Genomic DNA, 25,836 nt, shown 5'->3' with positions numbered 1-25,836 from the left:
TCTCTGTCTCTCACTCTCTCTGTCTGTCTCACTCACATACTAGTTTGTTGGTTGTGTGGTTTGTTTGTTGGTTGGTCGGTTGGTTGGTTGGTCGCTCGGTTGTATCCCTGTCAGAAAGGATTTGAAGTTGTTTGGTTGTGGGGAGGTTGGTTGGTTGGTAGGGTAGTAATTGGTTGTTGTATGGTTTTAGGGTAGGTTGGTTGGTTGGTAGGGTAGTTATTGGTTGTTGTTTGGTTGTGGGGAGGTTGGTTGGTGGGCTAGTATGGGGCGAAGCGGCTGTAACCTCCCCTGTATATACTAGCCTGCAGGGAGGACAACACCAGCCCCACGTCGTCTGCATGACTCCTCGTCTTGGCATCAGCCAACGGGGCAAACGGATTCTGAAACACACACGTAACCATAGAGATACTGTAAGCATTCTGAAACGCACACGTAACCATAGAGGTAATGTAAGCATTCTGAAACGCACATGTAATCATAGAGATAATGTAAGCAGTCTGAAATGCACACGTAACCATAGAGATAATGTAAGCATTCTGAAACGCACACGTAACCATAGAGATCATGTAAGAACTCAGAGATAAACTGTATGTATAGCATTCTGAAACACACAGGTAACCATATAGTTATACTGTATGTAAATCATTCTGAAACACACAGGTAACCATAGAGATAAACTGTATGTAAAGCATTCTGAAACACACGCGTAAATATAGAGATATTCTTCTCTAATTCTATGCAAACAACATCCCTAAAGATATGTACTATATATGTAAAGATATGTACTATATATGTAAAGATATGTACTGTATATGTACTGTATATGTACTGTAAATGTAAAGATATGTACTGTATATGTAAAGATATGTATTGTATATGTAAAGATATGTACTGTATATGTAAAGATATGTACTGTATGTGTACAGATATGTACTGTATATGTAAAGATATGTACTGTATATGTAAAGATATGTATTGTATATGTACTGTATATGTAAAGATATGTACTGTATATGTAAAGATATGTACTGTACATGTACTGTATATGTAAAGATATGTAAAGATATGTCATGTATATGTAAATATATTTACTGTATATGTAAATATATGTACTGTATATGTACTGTATGTACTGCATATGTACTGTATATGTAAAGATATGTACTGTACATGTAAATATATGTACCCTATATGTACAAATATGTACTGTATATGTAAAGATATGTACTGTATATGTACGGTATGTACTGCATATGTACTGTATATGTAAAGATATGTACTGTATATGTACATATATGTACTGTATATGTAACGATATGTAAAGATATGTAAATATATGTACTGTATATGTACTGTATATGTAAATATATGTACTGTATATGTAAAGATATGTAAAGATATGTACTGTATATGTAAAGATATGTACTGTATATGTACTGTATATGTGCTGTATATGTACTGTATATGCACTGTATATGTACTGTATATGTAAAGATATGTACTGTATATGTACTGTATATGTACTGTATGTACTGCATATGTACTGTATATGTAAAGATATGTACTGTATATGTACATATATGTACTGTATATGTAAAGATATGTAAAGATATCTAAATATATGTACTGTATATGTACTGTATATGTAAATATATGTACTGTATATGTAAAGATATGTAAAGATATGTACTGTATATGTAAAGATATGTACTGTATATGTACTGTATATGTGCTGTATATGTACTGTATATGCACTGTATATGTACTGTATATGTAAAGATATGTACTGTATATGTACTGTATATGTACTGTATATGTACTGTATATGTAAAGATATGTACTGTATATGTACTGTATGTACTGCATATGTACTGTATATGTAAATATATGTACTGTACATGTACATATATGTACTGTATATGTAAAGATATGTAAATATATGAACTGTATATGTACATATATGTAATGTATATGTACATATATGTACTGTATATGTAAAGATATGTACTGTATATGCAAAGCTATGTAAATATATGTACTGTATATGTAAAGATATGTACTGTATATGTGCTGTATATGTAAAGATATGTGCTGTATATGTAAAGATATGTACGGTATATGTACTGTATATGTAAAGCTATTTAAAGATATGTACTGTATATGTAAAGATATGTACTGTATATGCAAAGCTATGTAAAGATATGTACTGTATATGTACTGTATATGTACTGTATATGTACTGGATATGTAAAGATATGTACTTTATATGTAAAGATATGTACTGTATATGTAAAGATATGTACTGTATATGTAAAGATATTTAAAGATATGTACTGTATATGTAAAGATATGTACTGTATATGCAAAGCTATGTAAAGATATGTACTGTATATGTACTGTATATGTACTGTATATGTACTGTATGTGTACTGTATATGTAAAGATATGTACTCTATATGTAAAGATATGTACTGTATATGTAAAGATATGTACTGTATATGTACTGTATGTGTACTGTATATGTACTGTATGTGTACTGTATATGTAAAGATATGTATTGTATATGTAAAGATATGTACTGTATATGTAAAGATATGTAGTGTATATGTAAAGATATGTACTGTATATGTACTGTATATGTAAAGATATGTACTCTATATGTAAAGATATGTACTGTATATGTAAAGATATGCACTGTATATGTACTGTATGTGTACTGTATATGTACTGTATATGTACTGTATATGTAAAGATATGTACTGTATATGTAAAGATATGTACTGTATATGTAAAGATATGTAGTGTATATGTAAAGATATGTACTGTATATGTACTGTATATGTAAAGATATGTACTGTATATGTAAAGCTCTTGTCTAAGTCTACTTGTGAAGTGTGTAGAATACCCTCCACGCACTACTTCCTGACCAACTATCTGCCATTTACCGTTTGTTAGGTTACCGTTACAAACCCAGTGGGAAGCCATGGCCCCCCCCACATGCAGCGTGCACCCAGTCATGCCAACAGACATGCCAGGCCATCATGCCAGGCCTTCATGCCAGGGGCTACTCAGAGGGGTGAGAAACAAGGGGTTAATACATGGAGACATCACATAACAACATCAGTAACAACAACAACATCAACACCGTGCTCGTTTTGTTGTGTATGACGGAATCACATAACAATGCACCATGCTTGTGTTAGTGGAGTAGATGTGTCTGTCTGTCTGTCCGCCTGCCCGCCCGTCTGTCTGTCCGCCTGCCTGCCCGTCTGTCTGTCTGTCTGTCTGTCTGTCCGCCTGCCCGCCCGTCTGTCTGTCTGTCTGTCTGTCCGCCTGCCCGCCCGTCTGTCTGTCTGTCCGCCTGCCTGCCTGCCCGCCCACCCACCCGTCTGTCTGTCTGTCTGTCTGTCCGCCTGCCCGCCCGTCTGTCTGTCTGTCTGTCTGTCCGCCCACCCATCCACCCGTCTGTCTGTCTGTCTGTCTGTCTGTCTGTCCGCCTGCCCGCCCGTCTGTCTGTCCCTCAGGGAGAGGGAGGGAGAGGTGAAGAGGGACAGAATGAGGGAGAGGTGGATGAACGGAGAAAGACAAGGAAACACAGAAAAGCAAGAGAGAATGAAAAAACACCTGATGGCAAGAGAGGAGAGGAGGAAGGAGAGACAGAGAGAGAGGAGGAAGGAAGGAGAGAGAGAGAGGAGGAAGGAAGGAGAGAGAGAGAAGGAAGGGGAGACCGAGAGAGAGGAGGAAGGAAGGAAGGGGAGATCGAGAGAGAGGAGGAAGGAAGGAGAGACAGAGAGAGAGGAGGAAGAGGAGACAGAGAGAGAGGAGGAAGGAAGGAGAGAGAGAGAGAGAGAGAGAGAGAGAGAGAGGAAGGAAGAGGAGACAGAGAGAGAGGAGGAAGGAGAGACAGAGTGAGAGGAGGAAGGAGAGAGAGGAGGAAGGAAGGAGAGAGAGAGGAGGAAGGACGGGGAGACAGAGAGAGAAGTAAGGAAGAGGAGACAGAAAGAGGTGTGTGTGTATTTTACCATGGCACCAATGCTGTATGTGGCTGCTGGAGCAAGTGGGTGGTTGTAGGGGTCCGCAGCATATACTGGTCCGTAACTATGGAAACACATGAGACAACAACAAACACCATCAGTACCCATCATCAAAACCAGACACACACACACACACACATAAACACACACACATAAACTCACACACAGTACATCCATGTCTTGTACGTGTTCTGTAACTCTTAGGATTCATTTGAATGGAGTCAAAGTTACATGTAACAGCCATCTCAGTGCAGAAACAGAGGACTCAGCATCTGTGAATGTATGAAATACAGTTACACGTAACAGCCATCTCAGTGCAGAAACAGAGGACTCAGCATCTGTGAATGTCTGAAACACAGTTACATGTAACAGCCATCTCAGTGCAGAAACAGAAGACTCAGCATCTGTGAATGTATGAAACACAGTTACATGTAACAGCCATCTCAGTGCAGAAACAGAAGACTCAGCATCTGTGAATGTATGAAACACAGTTACACGTAACAGCCATCTCAGTGCAGAAACAGAGGACTCAGCATCTGTGAATGTATGAAACACAGTTACATATAACAGCCATCTCAGTGCAGAAACAGAAGACTAAGCATCTGTGAATGTATGAAACACAGTTACATGTAACAGCCATCTCAGTGCAGAAACAGAAGACTCAGCATCTTTGAATGTATGAAACACAGTTACATGTAACAGCCATCTCAGTGCAGAAAAAGAAGACTCAGCATCTGTGAATGTCTGAAACACAGTTACATGTAACAGCCATCTCAGTGCAGAAACAGAAGACTCAGCATCTGTGAATGTATGAAACACAGTTACATGTAACAGCCATCTCAGTGCAGAAACAGAAGACTCAGCATCTGTGAATGTATGAAACACAGTTACACGTAACAGCCATCTCAGTGCAGAAACAGAGGACTCAGCATCTGTGAATGTATGAAACACAGTTACACGTAACAGCCATCTCAGTGCAGAAACAGAAGACTCAGCATCTGTGAATGTATGAAACACAGTTACACGTAACAGCCATCTCAGTGCAGAAACAGAAGACTCAGCATCTGTGAATGTATGAAACACAGTTACATATAACAGCCATCTCAGTGCAGAAACAGAAGACTAAGCATCTGTGAATGTATGAAACACAGTTACATGTAACAGCCATCTCAGTGCAGAAACAGAAGACTCAGCATCTTTGAATGTATGAAACACAGTTACATGTAACAGCCATCTCAGTGCAGAAACAGAAGACTCAGCATCTGTGAATGTCTGAAACACAGTTACATGTAACAGCCATCTCAGTGCAGAAACAGAAGACTCAGCATCTGTGAATGTATGAAACACAGTTACATGTAACAGCCATCTCAGTGCAGAAACAGAAGACTCAGCATCTGTGAATGTATGAAACACAGTTACATGTAACAGCCATCTCAGTGCAGAAACAGAGGACTCAGCATCTGTGAATGTATGAAACACAGTTACACGTAACAGCCATCTCAGTGCAGAAACAGAAGACTCAGCATCTGTGAATGTATGAAACACAGTTACACGTAACAGCCATCTCAGTGCAGAAACAGAAGACTCAGCATCAGTGAATGTATGAAACACAGTTACACGTAACAGCCATCTCAGTGCAGAAACAGAGGACTCAGCATCTGTGAATGTCTGAAACACAGTTACATGTAACAGCCATCTCAGTGCAGAAACAGAAGACTCAGCATCTGTGAATGTATGAAACACAGTTACACGTAACAGCCATCTCAGTGCAGAAACAGAGGACTCAGCATCTGTGAATGTATGAAACACAGTTACACGTAACAGCCATCTCAGTGCAGAAACAGAGGACTCAGCATCTGTGAATGTATGAAACACAGTTACACGTAACAGCCATCTCAGTGCAGAAACAGAAGACTCAGCATCTGTGAATGTATGAAACACAGTTACATGTAACAGCCATCTCAGTGCAGAAACAGAAGACTCAGCATCTGTGAATGTATGAAACACAGTTACACGTAACAGCCATCTCAGAGCAGAAACAGAAGACTCAGCATCTGTGAATGTATGAAACACAGTTACACGTAACAGCCATCTCAGTGCAGAAACAGAAGACTCAGCATCTGTGAATGTATGAAACACAGTTACATGTAACAGCCATCTCAGTGCAGAAACAGAAGACTCAGCATCTGTGAATGTATGAAACACAGTTACATGTAACAGCCATCTCAGTGCAGAAACAGAAGACAGCATCTGTGAATGTATGAAACACAGTTACACGTAACAGCCATCTCAGTGCAGAAACAGAAGACTCAGCATCTGTGAATGTATGAAACACAGTTACACGTAACAGCCATCTCAGTGCAGAAACAGAAGACTAAGCATCTGTGAATGTATGAAACACAGTTACATGTAACAGCCATCTCAGTGCAGAAACAGAAGACTCAGCATCTGTGAATGTATGAAACACAGTTACATGTAACAGCCATCTCAGTGCAGAAACAGAGGACTCAGCATCTGTGAATGTATGAAACACAGTTACATGTAACAGCCATCTCAGTGCAGAAACAGAAGACTCAGCATCTGTGAATGTATGAAACACAGTTACATGTAACAGCCATCTCAGTGCAGAAACAGAAGACTCAGCATCTGTGAATGTATGAAACACAGTTACATGTAACAGCCATCTCAGTGCAGAAACAGAAGACTCAGCATCTGTGAATGTATGAAACACAGTTACATGTAACAGCCATCTCAGTGCAGAAACAGAAGAGTCAGCATCTGTGAATGTATGAAACACAGTTACACAAAAATGTAATAACCTCCTTTCCTACTACATCTCAACACGTTTCATAAGAAATAAAAACATAGAATAACGTTGGCTGTAAATGTCATAGTGAATAACAGCAGGTTTTACCCTAACAAGAAAAGGATTGGTTACTTTTTCATGTTGAGAGAGACAGACAGACAGTAAGACAGACAGACAGTAAGACAGACAGACAGACAAAGAAAGAGAAAACAAACAAGAGTTAGAGGGACAGAGATAGAGAGACAGAACAGAGTTAGAGGGACAGAGATAGAGAGACAGAACAGAGTTAGAGGGACAGAGATAGAGAGACAGAACAGAGTTAGAGGGACAGAGAGAGAGAAACAGAACAGAGTTAGAGGGACAGAGAGAGAGAGGTAGAACAGAGTTAGAGGGACAGAGAGAGAGAGGTAGAACAGAGTTAGAGGGACAGAGATAGAGAGGTAGAACAGAGTTAGAGGGACAGAGATAGAGAGGTAGAACAGAGTTAGAGGGACATAGATAGAGGTGTAGAACAGAGTTAGAGGGACAGAGAGAGAGAGGTAGAACAGAGTTAGAGGGACAGAGATAGAGAGGTAGAACAGAGTTAGAGGGACAGAGATAGAGAGGTAGAACAGAGTTAGAGGGACAGAGATAGAGAGGTAGAACAGAGTTAGAGGGACATAGATAGAGGTGTAGAACAGAGTTAGAGGGACAGAGATAGAGAGGTAGAACAGAGTTAGAGGGACATAGATAGAGAGGTAGAACAGAGTTAGAGGGACAGAGATAGAGAGGTAGAACAGAGTTAGAGGGACAGAGATAGAGAGGAAGAACAGAGTTAGAGGGACAGAGATAGAGAGGTAGAACAGAGTTAGAGGGACATAGATAGAGAGGTAGAACAGAGTTAGAGGGACATAGATAGAGAGGTAGAACAGAGTTAGAGGGACAGAGATAGAGAGGTAGAACAGAGTTAGAGGGACAGAGATAGAGAGGAAGAACAGAGTTAGAGGGACAGAGATAGAGAGGTAGAACAGAGTTAGAGGGACAGAGATAGAGAGGTAGAACAGAGTTAGAGGGACAGAGATAGAGAGGAAGAACAGAGTTAGAGGGACAGAGGTAGAACAGAGTTAGAGGGACAGAGATAGAGAGGTAGAACAGAGTTAGAGGGACAGAGATAGAGAGGTAGAACAGAGTTAGAGGGACAGAGATAGAGAGGAAGAACAGAGTTAGAGGGACAGAGATAGAGAGGTAGAACAGAGTTAGAGGGACAGAGATAGAGAGGTAGAACAGAGTTAGAGGGACAGAGATAGAGAGGAAGAACAGAGTTAGAGGGACAGAGGTAGAACAGAGTTAGAGGGACAGAGATAGAGAGGTAGAACAGAGTTAGAGGGACAGAGATAGAGAGGTAGAACAGAGTTAGAGGGACAGAGATAGAGAGGTAGAACAGAGTTAGAGGGACAGAGATAGAGAGGAAGAACAGAGTTAGAGGGACAGAGGTAGAACAGAGTTAGAGGGACAGAGATAGAGAGGTAGAACAGAGTTAGAGGGACAGAGATAGAGAGGTAGAACAGAGTTAGAGGGACAGAGATAGAGAGGTAGAACAGAGTTAGAGGGACAGAGATAGAGAGGTAGAACAGAGTTAGAGGGACAGAGATAGAGAGGTAGAACAGAGTTAGAGGGACAGAGATAGAGAGGTAGAACAGAGTTAGAGGGACATAGATAGGGAGGTAGAACAGTTAGAGAGAAAGAATGAAAGAATGAAAGAAAGACAGACAGACAGACAGACAGACAGACAGACAGACAGACAGACAGACAGACAGACACAGAGAGAGAGACAGAAAGAGAGAGAGAGAGACAGAGACAGAGAGAGACAGAGAGACAGACACAGAGACGGACGGACAGAAGGACAGGGAGAAAGACAGACAGACAGACAGACACAGAGAGAGAGACAGACAGACATGGTAAAACTAAAACCCCCAGAGAGCGGTTCCATATCCCAGAGTTCCGAGGGGCAGCGAGCAGAAGCGTTGGCGATAGCTGAGTTCTAATCTCCCCCTCTGAGCCTGACTGCCCGCGCATACTGATAACAGCCAATCAGCAGCCTGGCTTGCAAATATAAATAAGCTGATTTGCATAGGCTCTGTTAATTCCCATTAGTTTTGGACATTGTGCATGTGTGTTTGAGTGTGTGTGTGCGTATGTCTGTGTGTGTGTGTTAATCCCCAATACATTTGGACGTTGTTCTTCAAAGTCTCACCAACCTGCTCTATTATACTGACCTACAGTCTCTACCATACTGACCTACAGTCTCTATTATACTGACCTACAGTCTCTACCATACTGACTTACAGTCTCTACCATACTGACCTACAGTCTCTATTATACTGACCCACAGTACAGTCTCTATCATACTGACCTACAGTACAGTCTCTACTGTACTGACCTACAGTCTCTACCATACTGACCTACAGTACAGTCTCTACTATACTGACCTATAGTACAGTCTCTACTATACTGACCTACAGTACAGTCTCTACCATACCGACCTACAGTACAGTCTCTACTATACTGACTTACAGTCTCTATTATACTGACCTACAGTCTCTACTATACTGACCTACAGTACAGTCTCTATCACACTGACCTACAGTACAGTCTCTACTATACTGACCTACAGTGCAGTCTCTACCATACCGACCTACAGTACAGTCTCTACTATACTGACCTACAGTACAGTCTCTATTATACTGACCTACAGTACAGTCTCTACTATACTGACCTACAGTCTCTACTATACTGACCTACAGTCTCTACTATACTGACCGACAGTACAGTCTCTACTATACTGACCTACAGTACAGTCTCTACCATACTGACCTACAGTACAGTCTCTACTATACTGACCTACAGTACAGTCTCTAACATACTGACCTACAGTCTCTACTATACTGACCTACAGTCTCTACCATACTGACCTACAGTCTCCACCATACTGACCTACAGTACAGTCTCTACCATACTGACCTACAGTACAGTCTCTACTATACTGACCTACAGTCTCTACTATACTGACCTACAGTCTCTACGATACTGACTTACAGTACAGTCTCTACTATACTGACCTACAGTCTCTACTATACTGACCTAAAGTACAGTCTCTAATATACTGACCTACAGTCTCTACTATACTGACCTACAGTCTCTACCATACTGACCTACAGTAAAGTCTCTACTATACTGACATACAGTACAGTCTCTACTATACTGACCTACAGTACAGTCTCTACTATACTGACCTACAGTACAGTCTCTACTATACTGACCTACAGTACAGTCTCTACTATACTGACCTACAGTCTCTACTATACTGACCTACAGTACAGTCTCTACTATACTGACCTACAGTCTCTACCATACTGACCTACAGCACAGTCTCTACTATACTGACCTACAGTCTCTACTATACTGACCTACAGTACAGTCTCTACCATACTGACCTACAGTACAGTCTCTACTATACTGACCTATAGTACAGTCTCTACTATACTGACCTACAGTACAGTCTCTACCATACCGACCTACAGTACAGTCTCTACTATACTGACTTACAGTCTCTATTATACTGACCTACAGTCTCTACTATACTGACCTACAGTACAGTCTCTATCATACTGACCTACAGTACAGTCTCTACTATACTGACCTACAGTGCAGTCTCTACCATACCGACCTACAGTACAGTCTCTACTATACTGACCTACAGTACAGTCTCTATTATACTGACCTACAGTACAGTCTCTACTATACTGACCTACAGTCTCTACTATACTGACCTACAGTCTCTACTATACTGACCGACAGTACAGTCTCTACTATACTGACCTACAGTACAGTCTCTACCATACTGACCTACAGTACAGTCTCTACTATACTGACCTACAGTACAGTCTCTAACATACTGACCTACAGTCTCTACTATACTGACCTACAGTCTCTACCATACTGACCTACAGTCTCCACCATACTGACCTACAGTACAGTCTCTACCATACTGACCTACAGTACAGTCTCTACTATACTGACCTACAGTCTCTACGATACTGACTTACAGTACAGTCTCTACTATACTGACCTACAGTCTCTACTATACTGACCTAAAGTACAGTCTCTAATATACTGACCTACAGTCTCTACTATACTGACCTACAGTCTCTACCATACTGACCTACAGTCTCCACCATACTGACCTACAGTACAGTCTCTACCATACTGACCTACAGTACAGTCTCTACTATACTGACCTACAGTCTCTACTATACTGACCTACAGTCTCTACGATACTGACTTACAGTACAGTCTCTACTATACTGACCTACAGTCTCTACTATACTGACCTAAAGTACAGTCTCTAATATACTGACCTACAGTCTCTACTATACTGACCTACAGTCTCTACCATACTGACCTACAGTAAAGTCTCTACTATACTGACATACAGTACAGTCTCTACTATACTGACCTACAGTACAGTCTCTACTATACTGACCTACAGTACAGTCTCTACTATGCTGACCTACAGTACAGTCTCTACTATACTGACCTACAGTCTCTACTATACTGACCTACAGTACAGTCTCTACTATACTGACCTACAGTCTCTACCATACTGACCTACAGCACAGTCTCTACTATACTGACCTACAGTCTCTACTATACTGACCTACAGTACAGTCTCTACCATACTGACCTACAGTACAGTCTCTACCATACCGACCTACAGTACAGTCTCTACTATACTGACTTACAGTCTCTATTATACTGACCTACAGTCTCTACTATACTGACCTACAGTACAGTCTCTATCATACTGACCTACAGTACAGTCTCTACTATACTGACCTACAGTGCAGTCTCTACCATACCGACCTACAGTACAGTCTCTACTATACTGACCTACAGTACAGTCTCTATTATACTGACCTACAGTACAGTCTCTACTATACTGACCTACAGTCTCTACTATACTGACCTACAGTCTCTACTATACTGACCGACAGTACAGTCTCTACTATACTGACCTACAGTACAGTCTCTACCATACTGACCTACAGTACAGTCTCTACTATACTGACCTACAGTACAGTCTCTAACATACTGACCTACAGTCTCTACTATACTGACCTACAGTCTCTACCATACTGACCTACAGTCTCCACCATACTGACCTACAGTACAGTCTCTACCATACTGACCTACAGTACAGTCTCTACTATACTGACCTACAGTCTCTACGATACTGACTTACAGTACAGTCTCTACTATACTGACCTACAGTCTCTACTATACTGACCTACAGTGCAGTCTCTACCATACCGACCTACAGTACAGTCTCTACTATACTGACCTACAGTACATTCTCTATTATACTGACCTACAGTACAGTCTCTACTATACTGACCTACAGTCTCTACTATACTGACCTACAGTCTCTACTATACTGACCGACAGTACAGTCTCTACTATACTGACCTACAGTACAGTCTCTACCATACTGACCTACAGTACAGTCTCTACTATACTGACCTACAGTACAGTCTCTAACATACTGACCTACAGTCTCTACTATACTGACCTACAGTCTCTACCATACTGACCTACAGTCTCTACCATACTGACCTACAGTACAGTCTCTACTATACTGACCTACAGTCTCTACTATACTGACCTACAGTCTCTACGATACTGACTTACAGTACAGTCTCTACTATACTGACCTACAGTCTCTACTATACTGACCTAAAGTACAGTCTCTAATATACTGACCTACAGTCTCTACTATACTGACCTACAGTCTCTACCATACTGACCTACAGTAAAGTCTCTACTATACTGACATACAGTACAGTCTCTACTATACTGACCTACAGTACAGTCTCTACTATACTGACCTACAGTACAGTCTCTACTATACTGACCTACAGTACAGTCTCTACTATACTGACCTACAGTCTCTACTATACTGACCTACAGTACAGTCTCTACTATACTGACCTACAGTCTCTACCATACTGACCTACAGCACAGTCTCTACTATACTGACCTACAGTCTCTACTATACTGACCTACAGTACAGTCTCTACCATACTGACCTACAGTACAGTCTCTACTATACTGACCTATAGTACAGTCTCTACTATACCGACCTACAGTACAGTCTCTACTATACTGACTTACAGTCTCTATTATACTGACCTACAGTCTCTACTATACTGACCTACAGTACAGTCTCTATCATACTGACCTACAGTACAGTCTCTACTATACTGACCTACAGTGCAGTCTCTACCATACCGACCTACAGTACAGTCTCTACTATACTGACCTACAGTACAGTCTCTATTATACTGACCTACAGTACAGTCTCTACTATACTGACCTACAGTCTCTACTATACTGACCTACAGTCTCTACTATACTGACCGACAGTACAGTCTCTACTATACTGACCTACAGTACAGTCTCTACCATACTGACCTACAGTACAGTCTCTACTATACTGACCTACAGTACAGTCTCTAACATACTGACCTACAGTCTCTACTATACTGACCTACAGTCTCTACCATACTGACCTACAGTCTCCACCATACTGACCTACAGTACAGTCTCTACCATACTGACCTACAGTACAGTCTCTACTATACTGACCTACAGTCTCTACGATACTGACTTACAGTACAGTCTCTACTATACTGACCTACAGTCTCTACTATACTGACCTAAAGTACAGTCTCTAATATACTGACCTACAGTCTCTACTATACTGACCTACAGTCTCTACCATACTGACCTACAGTCTCCACCATACTGACCTACAGTACAGTCTCTACCATACTGACCTACAGTACAGTCTCTACTATACTGACCTACAGTCTCTACTATACTGACCTACAGTCTCTACGATACTGACTTACAGTACAGTCTCTACTATACTGACCTACAGTCTCTACTATACTGACCTAAAGTACAGTCTCTAATATACTGACCTACAGTCTCTACTATACTGACCTACAGTCTCTACCATACTGACCTACAGTAAAGTCTCTACTATACTGACATACAGTACAGTCTCTACTATACTGACCTACAGTACAGTCTCTACTATACTGACCTACAGTACAGTCTCTACTATACTGACCTACAGTACAGTCTCTACTATACTGACCTACAGTCTCTACTATACTGACCTACAGTACAGTCTCTACTATACTGACCTACAGTCTCTACCATACTGACCTACAGCACAGTCTCTACTATACTGACCTACAGTCTCTACTATACTGACCTACAGTACAGTCTCTACCATACTGACCTACAGTACAGTCTCTACTATACTGACCTATAGTACAGTCTCTACTATACTGACCTACAGTACAGTCTCTACCATACCGACCTACAGTACAGTCTCTACTATACTGACTTACAGTCTCTATTATACTGACCTACAGTCTCTACTATACTGACCTACAGTACAGTCTCTATCATACTGACCTACAGTACAGTCTCTACTATACTGACCTACAGTGCAGTCTCTACCATACCGACCTACAGTACAGTCTCTACTATACTGACCTACAGTACAGTCTCTATTATACTGACCTACAGTACAGTCTCTACTATACTGACCTACAGTCTCTACTATACTGACCTACAGTCTCTACTATACTGACCGACAGTACAGTCTCTACTATACTGACCTACAGTACAGTCTCTACCATACTGACCTACAGTACAGTCTCTACTATACTGACCTACAGTACAGTCTCTAACATACTGACCTACAGTCTCTACTATACTGACCTACAGTCTCTACCATACTGACCTACAGTCTCCACCATACTGACCTACAGTACAGTCTCTACCATACTGACCTACAGTACAGTCTCTACTATACTGACCTACAGTCTCTACGATACTGACTTACAGTACAGTCTCTACTATACTGACCTACAGTCTCTACTATACTGACCTAAAGTACAGTCTCTAATATACTGACCTACAGTCTCTACTATACTGACCTACAGTCTCTACCATACTGACCTACAGTAAAGTCTCTACTATACTGACATACAGTACAGTCTCTACTATACTGACCTACAGTACAGTCTCTACTATACTGACCTACAGTACAGTCTCTACTATACTGACCTACAGTACAGTCTCTACTATACTGACCTACAGTCTCTACTATACTGACCTACAGTACAGTCTCTACTATACTGACCTACAGTACAGTCTCTACTATACTGACCTACAGTCTCTACCATACTGACCTACAGCACAGTCTCTACTATACTGACCTACAGTCTCTACTATACTGACCTACAGTAAAGTCTCTACTATACTGACCTACAGTAAAGTCTCTCCTATACTGACCTACAGTCTCTACTATACTGACCTACAGTACAGTCTCTCCTATACTGACCTACAGTCTCTACTATACTGACCTACAGTACAGTCTCTACTATACTGACCTACAGTACAGTCTCTACTATACTGACCTAAAGTACAGTCTCTACTATACTGACCTACAGTACAGTCTCTACTATACTGACCCACAGTACAGTCTCTACTATACTGACCTACAGTCTCTACTATACTGACCTACAATACAGTCTCTACTATACTGACCTACAGTCTCTAGAAATACTGACCTACAATACAGTCTCTACCATACTGACCTACAGTAAAGTCTCTACTATACTGACCTACAGTCTCTACCATACTGACCTACAGCACAGTCTCTACTATACTGACGTACAGTATCTACCATACTGACCTACAGCACAGTCTCTACTATACTGACCTACAGTCTCTACTATACTGACCTACAGTACAGTCTCTACTATACTGACCTACAGTCTCTACTATACTGACCTAAAGTACAGTCTCTACCATACTGACCTACAGTCTCTACCATACTGACCTACAGTAAAGTCTCTACTATACTGACCTACAGTACAGTCTCTACCATACTGACCTACAGTCTCTACTATACTGACCTACAGTCTCTACTATACTGACCTACAGTACAGTCTCTACTATACTGACCTACAGTCTCTATTATACTGACCTACAGTACAGTCTCTACTATACTGACCTACAGTACAGTCTCTACTACACGGACCTACAGAACAGTCCCTACTATACGGACCTACAGTCTCTACTACACTGACCTACAGTACAGTCTCTACTATACTGACCTACAGTCTCTACTATACTGACCTACAGTCTCTACCATACTGACCTACAGTGCAGTCTCTACCATACCGACCTACAGTACAGTCTCTAGTATACTGACCTACAGTACAGTCTCTACTATACTGACCTACATTACAGTCTCTACTATACTGACCTACAGTCTCTACTATACTGACCTGCAGTCTCTACTATACTGACCGACAGTACAGTCTCTACCATACTGACCTACAGTACAGTCTCTACTATACTGACCTACAGTACAGTCTCTAACATACTGACCTACAGTCTCTACTATACTGACCTACAGTCTCTACTATACTGACCTACAGTCTCTACCATACTGACCTACAGTCTCCACCATACTGACCTACAGTACAGTCTCTACCATACTGACCTACAGTACAGTCTCTACTATACTGACCTACAGTCTCTACTATACTGACCTACAGTCTCTACGATACTGACTTACAGTACAGTCTCTACTATACTGACCTACAGTCTCTACTATACTGACCTACTGTACAGTCTCTACTATACTGACCTACAGTCTCTACTACACTGACCTACAGTCTCTACTATACTGATCTACAGTACAGTCTCTGCTATACTGACCTACAGTCTCTGCTATACTGACCTACAGTCCCTACTATACTGACCTACAGTCTCTACGATACTGACTTCCAGTACAGTCTCTACTATACTGACCTACAGTACAGTCTCTACTATACTGACCTACAGTCTCTACTATACTGACCTACAGTCTCTACGATACTGACTTACAGTACAGTCTCTACTATACTGACCTACAGTCTCTACTATACTGACCTACTGTACAGTCTCTACTATACTGACCTACAGTCTCTACTACACTGACCTACAGTCTCTACTATAATGACCTACTGTACAGTCTCTACTATACTGACCTACAGTCTCTACTACACTGACCTACAGTCTCTACTATACTGATCTACAGTACAGTCTCTGGTAAACTGACCTACAGTCTCTGCTATACTGACCTACAGTCTCTACTACACTGACCTACAGTAAAGTCTCTACTATACTGACCTACAGTCTCTACTACACTGACCTACAGTACAGTCTTTGCTATACTGAACTACAGTCTCTGCTATACTGACCTACAGTCTCTACTATACTGACCTACAGTACAGTCTCTACTACATGGACCTACAGAACAGTGGTAGAGACTGTACTGACCTACAGTAAACCTACAGTGCAAATCTACACTGACCTACAGTAAAGTCTCTACTATACTGACCTACAGTCTCTACCATACTGACCTACAGTACAGTCTCTATCATACTGACCCATAGTACAGTCTCTACTATACTGACCTACAGTACAGTCTCTATTATACTGACCTACAGTACAGTCTCTACTATACTGACCTACAGTACAGTCTATACTATACTGACCTACAGTCTCTACTATACTGACCTACAGTCTCTACTATGCTGACCTACAGTACAGTCTCTACCATACTGACCTACAGTACAGTCTCTACTATACTGACCTACAGTACAGTCTCTACCATAATGAACTACAGTACAGTCTCTACTATACTGACCTACAGTACAGTATCTACTATACTGACCTACAGTACAGTCTCTACTATACTGACCTACAGTCTCTACCATACTGACCTACAGTACAGTCTCTACCATACTGACCTACAGTACAGTATCTACTATACTGACCTACAGTCTCTACTATACTGACCTACAGTACGGTCTCTACTATACTGACCTACAGTACAGTCTCTACTATACTGACCTACAGTCTCTACCATACTGACCTACAGTACAGTCTCTACCATACTGACCTACAGTACAGTATCTACTATACTGACCTACAGTCTCTACTATACTGACCTACAGTACGGTCTCTACCATACTGACCTACAGTACAGTCTCTACTATACTGACCTACAGTACAGTCTCTACTATACTGACCTACAGTACAGTCTCTACCATACTGACCTACAGTACAGTCTCTACTATACTGACCTACAGTCTCTACTATACTGACATACAGTACAGTCTCTACTACACTGACCTACAGTACAGTCTCTACCATACTGACCTACAGTACAGTCTCTACTATACTGACCTACAGTCTCTACTATACTGACCTACAGTACAGTCTCTACTATACTGACCTATAGTACAGTCTCTACCATACTGACCTACAGTACAGTCTCTACCATACTGACCTACAGTACAGTCTCTACTATACTGACCTACAGTACAGTATCTACTATACTGACCTACAGTCTCTACTATACTGACCTTCAGTACAGTCTCTACTATACTGACCTACAGTACAATCTCTACCATACTGACCTACAGTACAGTCTCTACTATACTGACCTACAGTACAGTCTCTACCATACTGACCTACAGTACAGTCTCTACCATACTGACCTACAGTACAGTCTCTACTATACTGACCTACAGTCTCTACTATACTGACCTACAGTACAGTCTCTACCATACTGAACTACAGTACAGTCGTTACTATACTGACCCAAAGTCTCTACTATACTGACCTTCAGTACAGTCTCTACCATACTGACCTACAGTCTCTACTACACTGACCTACAGTCTCTACTATACTGACCTACAGTCTCTACTATACTGACCTTCAGTACAGTCTCTACCATACTGACCTACAGTCTCTACTACACTGACCTACAGTCTCTACTATACTGACCTATAGTCTCTACTAACAGCCAATGGTAGTCAGTCATAGATGACACCAGTTGTTATATCTGCTTATGACATAGTAAATCATGACACCAGTTGTTATATCTGCTTAAGACAAAGTAAATCATGACACCAGTTGTTATAACTGCTAATGACATAGTTAATCCTGTTCATGACAACTCTACGAAGCTCTACGAAAGGCCTTCTATGAGACATCATGACACCAGTTGTTATAACTGCTAATGAAATAGTAAATCCTGTTCATGACAACTCTACGAAGCTCTACGAAGGGCCTGCTATGAGACATCATGACACCAGTTGTAATAACTGCTACGGTGAGGATAAGAGACAGAGAGAGATAGACAGAGAAAGAAAGTGAGAGAGAGAGAGGGAGAGAGAAAGAGAGAGAGATGGATAGAAGAGAGAGAGAGAGAGAGAGGGGGGGGGGGATAGAAGAGAGAGAGAGAGAGAGAGAGAGAGAGAGGGGGGGGGGGAGAGAGAGAGAATGGGAGAGAGATAGAGAGCGAGAGAGAGCGAGATAGAGCGAGAGAGAGAATGGGAGAGAGAGATAGAATGGGAGAGAGAGAGCTAGAGAGCGTGAGAGAGAGTGAGATAGAGCGAGAGAGAGAATGGGAGAGAGAGAGGGAGAGAGATAGATAGAATGGGAGAGAGAGAGAGGTAGAGAGCGATAGAGCGAGAGAGAGAGAGAGAGAGAGAGAGAATGGGAGAGAGAGAGGGAGAGAGAGATAGAATGGGAGAGAGAGAGATATAATGGGAGAGAGAGAGCGCGATAGAGCGAGAGAGAGAGAGAGAGAGAGAGAATGGGAGAGAGAGAGCTAGAGAGCGTGAGAGAGAGCGAGATAGAGAGAGAGAGAGAGAATGGGAGAGAGAGGGAGAGAGAGATTAAATGGGAGAGAGATAGAATGGGAGAGAGAGAGAGAGAGAGAATGGGAGAGAGAGAGCTAGAGAGCGTGAGAGAGAGCGAGATAGAGAGAGAATGGGTGAGAGAGAGGGAGAGAGAGAGAGAATGGGAGAGAGAGATAGATAGAGAGCGATAGAGCGAGAGCGATAGAGCGAGAGAGAGAGAGAGAGATTGGGAGAGAGAGAGAGAGAGAGAGAGAGAGAGAGAGAGAGAGAGAGAGTGAGAGAGTGAGAGAGAGAGAGAGAGATTGGGAGAGAGAGAGAGAGGGAGAGAGAGAGATAGAGATAGAGAGGGAGAGAGAGAGATAGAGAGAGAGGGGCGGCGTGATGTGATTTGATACTGAGTTGTATTCTATATCTCTCTGTATTTATGATTACCTGTAGAGGTGTTACAAGACATTTCATCTGCTGCAAGGAGGACCAAATTATCTCTGCAAGAGAAGATAAGATTCACAATAGCACTGTGCTTTCTGAGGGGAGATCTGGGGAGGGGGAGGGAGGAGAGGGGAAGACAGGATGGGGAGAGGCATGGAGGGTAAGGAGGTGGAGGGAAGATTCACAATACCCATGTGCTTTCTGAGGGGAGATCTGGGGAGGGGGGGGGGTAAGACAGGAGGAAAGAGAAGACGGGATGGGGGAGGGAGGGACGTGGGGAGGGATGATTTAGAGATGGAGGTGTAGAGGATGACGTGGAGAGGAATGGGGAGAAAGAGGGATGATGAGGAGGAGAGGAAGGGACAAAGGATTTAATAAGAAAAGTAGAGAATCTGAAGCATAATAAATGTGAAAACTATGTCAATATGAAGCAGAGAGGACTGTTACTCTCTCTCTCTCTCTAACAGTCCTCCTCAGAAACATGTCAATATGAAGCAGAGAGGACTGTTACTCTCTCTCTCTCTCTCTCTAACAGTCCTCCCCAGAAACATGTAAATATGAAGCAGAGAGGACTGTTACTCTCTCTCTCTAACAGTCCTCCCCAGAAACATGTCAATATGAAGCAGAGAGGACTGTTACTCTCTCTCTCTCTCTCTCTCTCTCTAACAGTCCTCCCCAGAAACATGTCAATATGAAGCAGAGAGGACTGTTACTCTCTCTCTCTCTCTCTCTCTCTCTAACAGTCCTCCCCAGAAACATGTCAATATGAAGCAGAGAGGACTGTTACTCTCTCTCTCTCTCTAACAGTCCTCCCCAGAAACATGTCAATATGAAGCAGAGAGGACTGTTACTCTCTCTCTCTCTCTAACAGTCCTCCCCAGAAACATGTCAATATGAAGCAGAGAGGACTGTTACTCTCTCTCTCTCTCTAACAGTCCTCCCCAGAAACATGTCAATATGAAGCAGAGAGGACTGTTACTCTCTCTCTAACAGTCCTCCCCAGAAACATGTCAATATGAAGCAGAGAGGACTGTTACTCTCTCTCTCTAACAGTCCTCCCCAGAAACATGTCAATATGAAGCAGAGAGGACTGTTACTCTCTCTCTCTAACAGTCCTCCCCAGAAACATGCCAATATGAAGCAGAGAGGACTGTTACTCTCTCTCTCTCTCTAACAGTCCTCCCCAGAAACATGTCAATATGAAGCAGAGAGGACTGTTACTCTCTCTCTCTCTCTAACAGTCCTCCCCAGAAACATGTCAATATGAAGCAGAGAGGACTGTTACTCACTCTCTCTAACAGTCCTCCCCAGAAACATGTCAATATGAAGCAGAGAGACTGTTACTCTCTCTCTCTAACAGTCCTCCCCAGAAACATGTCAATATGAAGCAGAGAGGACTGTTACTCTCTCTCTCTCTCTAACAGTCCTCCCCAGAAACATGTCAATATGAAGCAGAGAGGACTGTTACTCTCTCTCTCTAACAGTCCTCCCCAGAAACATGTCAATATGAAGCAGAGAGGACTGTTACTCTCTCTCTCTAACAGTCCTCCCCAGAAACATGTCAATATGAAGCAGAGAGGACTGTTACTCTCTCTCTCTAACAGTCCTCCCCAGAAACATGTCAATATGAAGCAGAGAGGACTGTTACTCTCTCTCTCTCTCTAACAGTCCTCCCCAGAAACATGTCAATATGAAGCAGAGAGGACTGTTACTCTCTCTCTCTCTCTAACAGTCCTCCCCAGAAACATGTCAATATGAAGCAGAGAGGACTGTTACTCTCTCTCTCTAACAGTCCTCCCCAGAAACATGTCAATATGAAGCAGAGAGGACTGTTACTCTCTCTCTCTCTCTCTCTCTCTAACAGTCCTCCCCAGAAACATGTCAATATGAAGCAGAGAGGACTGTTACTCTCTCTCTCTCTCTCTCTCTCTCTAACAGTCCTCCCCAGAAACATGTCAATATGAAGCTGAGAGGACTGTTACTCTCTCTCTCTCTCTAACAGTCCTCCCCAGAAACATGTCAATATGAAGCAGAGAGGACTGTTACTCTCTCTCTCTCTCTAACAGTCCTCCCCAGAAACATGTCAATATGAAGCAGAGAGGACTGTTACTCTCTCTCTCTCTAACAGTCCTCCCCAGAAACATGTCAATATGAAGCAGAGAGGACTGTTACTCTCTCTCTCTAACAGTCCTCCCCAGAAACATGTCAATATGAAGCAGAGAGGACTGTTACTCTCTCTCTCTCTCTAACAGTCCTCCCCAGAAACATGTCAATATGAAGCAGAGAGGACTGTTCCTCTCTCTCTCTCTAACAGTCCTCCCCAGAATCATGTCAATATGAAGCAGAGAGGACTGTTACTCTCTCTCTCTCTCTAACAGTCCTCCCCAGAAACATGTCAATATGAAGCAGAGAGGACTGTTACTCTCTCTCTCTCTAACAGTCCTCCCCAGAAACATGTCAATATGAAGCAGAGAGCACTGTTACTCTCTCTCTCTCTAACAGTCCTCCCCAGAAACATGTCAATATGAAGCAGAGATGACTGTTACTCTCTCTCTCTAACAGTCCTCCCCAGAAACATGTCAATATGAAGCAGAGATGACTGTTACTCTCTCTCTCTAACAGTCCTCCCCAGAAACATGTCAATATGAAGCAGAGAGGACTGTTACTCTCTCTCTCTCTCTAACAGTCCTCCCCAGAAACATGTCAATATGAAGCAGAGAGGACTGTTACTCTCTCTCTCTCTAACAGTCCTCCCCAGAAACATGTCAATATGAAGCAGAGAGGACTGTTACTCACTCTCTCTAACAGTCCTCCCCAGAAACATGTCAATATGAAGCAGAGAGACTGTTACTCTCTCTCTCTAACAGTCCTCCCCAGAAACATGTCAATATGAAGCAGAGAGGACTGTTACTCTCTCTCTCTCTCTAACAGTCCTCCCCAGAAACATGTCAATATGAAGCAGAGAGGACTGTTACTCTCTCTCTCTCTCTAACAGTCCTCCCCAGAAACATGTCAATATGAAGCAGAGAGGACTGTTACTCTCTCTCTAACAGTCCTCCCCAGAAACATGTCAATATGAAGCAGAGAGGACTGTTACTCTCTCTCTAACAGTCCTCCCCAGAAACATGTCAATATGAAGCAGAGAGGACTGTTACTCTCTCTCTCTAACAGTCCTCCCCAGAAACATGTCAATATGAAGCAGAGAGGACTGTTACTCTCTCTCTCTCTCTAACAGTCCTCCCCAGAAACATGTCAATATGAAGCAGAGAGGACTGTTACTCTCTCTCTCTCTCTAACAGTCCTCCCCAGAAACATGTCAATATGAAGCAGAGAGGACTGTTACTCTCTCTCTCTAACAGTCCTCCCCAGAAACATGTCAATATGAAGCAGAGAGGACTGTTACTCTCTCTCTCTCTCTCTCTCTCTAACAGTCCTCCCCAGAAACATGTCAATATGAAGCAGAGAGGACTGTTACTCTCTCTCTCTCTCTCTCTCTCTCTAACAGTCCTCCCCAGAAACATGTCAATATGAAGCAGAGAGGACTGTTACTCTCTCTCTCTCTCTAACAGTCCTCCCCAGAAACATGTCAATATGAAGCAGAGAGGACTGTTACTCTCTCTCTCTCTCTAACAGTCCTCCCCAGAAACATGTCAATATGAAGCAGAGAGGACTGTTACTCTCTCTCTCTCTCTAACAGTCCTCCCCAGAAACATGTCAATATGAAGCAGAGAGGACTGTTACTCTCTCTCTCTAACAGTCCTCCCCAGAAACATGTCAATATGAAGCAGAGAGGACTGTTACTCTCTCTCTCTCTAACAGTCCTCCCCAGAAACATGTCAATATGAAGCAGAGAGGACTGTTCCCCTCTCTCTCTCTAACAGTCCTCCCCAGAAACATGTCAATATGAAGCAGAGAGGACTGTTACTCTCTCTCTCTCTCTAACAGTCCTCCCCAGAAACATGTCAATATGAAGCAGAGAGGACTGTTACTCTCTCTCTCTCTAACAGTCCTCCCCAGAAACATGTCAATATGAAGCAGAGATTACTGTTACTCTCTCTCTCTAACAGTCCTCCCCAGAAACATGTCAATATGAAGCAGAGAGGACTGTTACTCTCTCTCTCTCTCTCTAACAGTCCTCCCCAGAAACATGTCAATATGAAGCAGAGAGGACTGTTACTCTCTCTCTCTCTCTAACAGTCCTCCCCAGAAACATGTCAATATGAAGCAGAGAGGACTGTTACTCTCTCTCTCTCTCTCTAACAGTCCTCCCCAGAAACATGTCAATATGAAGCAGAGAGGACTGTTACTCTCTCTCTCTCTAACAGTCCTCCCCAGAAACATGTCAATATGAAGCAGAGAGGACTGTTACTCTCTCTCTCTCTAACAGTCCTCCCCAGAAACATGTCAATATGAAGCAGAGAGGAGTGTTACTCTCTCTCTCTAACAGTCCTCCCCAGAAACATGTCAATATGAAGCAGAGAGGACTGTTACTCTCTCTCTCTCTAACAGTCCTCCCCAGAAACATGTCAATATGAAGCAGAGAGGACTGTTACTCTCTCTCTCTAACAGTCCTCCCCAGAAACATGTCAATATGAAGCAGAGGACTGTTAGTCTCTCTCTCTAACAGTCCTCCCCAGAAACATGTCAATATGAAGCAGAGAGGGCTGTTACTCTCTCTCTCTCTAACAGTCCTCCCCAGAAACATGTCAATATGAAGCAGAGAGGACTGTTACTCCAGCTCTCTAACAGTCCTCCCCGGAAACATGTCAATATGAAGCAGAGGACTGTTAGTCTCTCTCTCTAACAGTCCTCCCCAGAAACATGTCAATATGAAGCAGAGAGGGCTGTTACTCTCTCTCTCTCTAACAGTCCTCCCCAGAAACATGTCAATATGAAGCAGAGAGGACTGTTACCCCAGCTCTCTAACAGTCCTCCCCAGAAACATGTCAATATGAAGCAGAGAAGACTGTTACTCTCTCTCTCTCTAACAGTCCTCCCCAGAAACATGTCAATATGAAGCAGAGAGGGCTGTTACTCTCTCTCTCTCTAACAGTCCTCCCCAGAAACATGTCAATATGAAGCAGAGAGGACTGTTACCCCAGCTCTCTAACAGTCCTCCCCAGAAACATGTCAATATGAAGCAGAGAAGACTGTTACTCTCTCTCTCTCTAACAGTCCTCCCCAGAAACATGTCAATATGAAGCAGAGAAGACTGTTACTCTCTCTCTCTAACAGTCCTCCCCAGAAACATGTCAATATGAAGCAGAGACCATCTACTGTTCCATGTTAAATATCTATATCTAACACCACAGTACTATCTACTGTTCCATGTTAAATATCTACTATACATCTAACACCACAGTACTATCTACTGGTCCATGTTAAATATCTACTATACATCTAACACCACAGTACTATCTACTGTTCCATGTTAAATATATACAATACATCTATCACCACAGTACTATCTACTGTTCCATGTTAAATATCTACTATACATCTAACACCACAGTACTATCTACTGTTCCATGTTAAATATCTACTATACATCTAACACCACAGTACTATCTACTGTTCCATGTTAAATATCTACTATACACCACAGTACTATCTACTGTTACATGTTAAATATCTACTATACATCTAACACCACAGTACTAGAGAGAGAGAGGGAGAGTGAGAGAAGTAGAGCGAGAGAGAGAGAGAGAGAGAGAGAGAGATTGAGCGAGAGAGAGAGAGC

General features: G+C 42.2%; 1 protein-coding gene across 1 annotated transcript in view; it reads right to left on the bottom strand.

Moving 5' to 3' along the window:
- Positions 1-203: 203 nt before the first annotated feature.
- Positions 204-25,836, bottom strand: part of LOC139421735 (RNA binding protein fox-1 homolog 1-like) — a 78,660-nt gene continuing 53,027 nt past the window's right edge. Inside the window, exons 10-11 of the mRNA XM_071172855.1 lie at positions 4,023-4,098; positions 204-380 (exon numbers count right to left, since the gene is read on the bottom strand). Coding sequence (XP_071028956.1) covers positions 258-380; positions 4,023-4,098 — 199 coding nt within the window. The 3' untranslated portion in view covers positions 204-257. The remainder of the gene's footprint in view (positions 381-4,022; positions 4,099-25,836) is intronic.

This window comes from Oncorhynchus clarkii, chromosome 12 (assembly GCF_045791955.1).
Source record: "Oncorhynchus clarkii lewisi isolate Uvic-CL-2024 chromosome 12, UVic_Ocla_1.0, whole genome shotgun sequence".
NCBI lineage: Eukaryota > Metazoa > Chordata > Actinopteri > Salmoniformes > Salmonidae > Oncorhynchus > Oncorhynchus clarkii.
The sequence above is the reverse complement of the archived record's forward strand: the minus strand, read 5'-3'. Positions and strand labels throughout refer to the sequence as shown.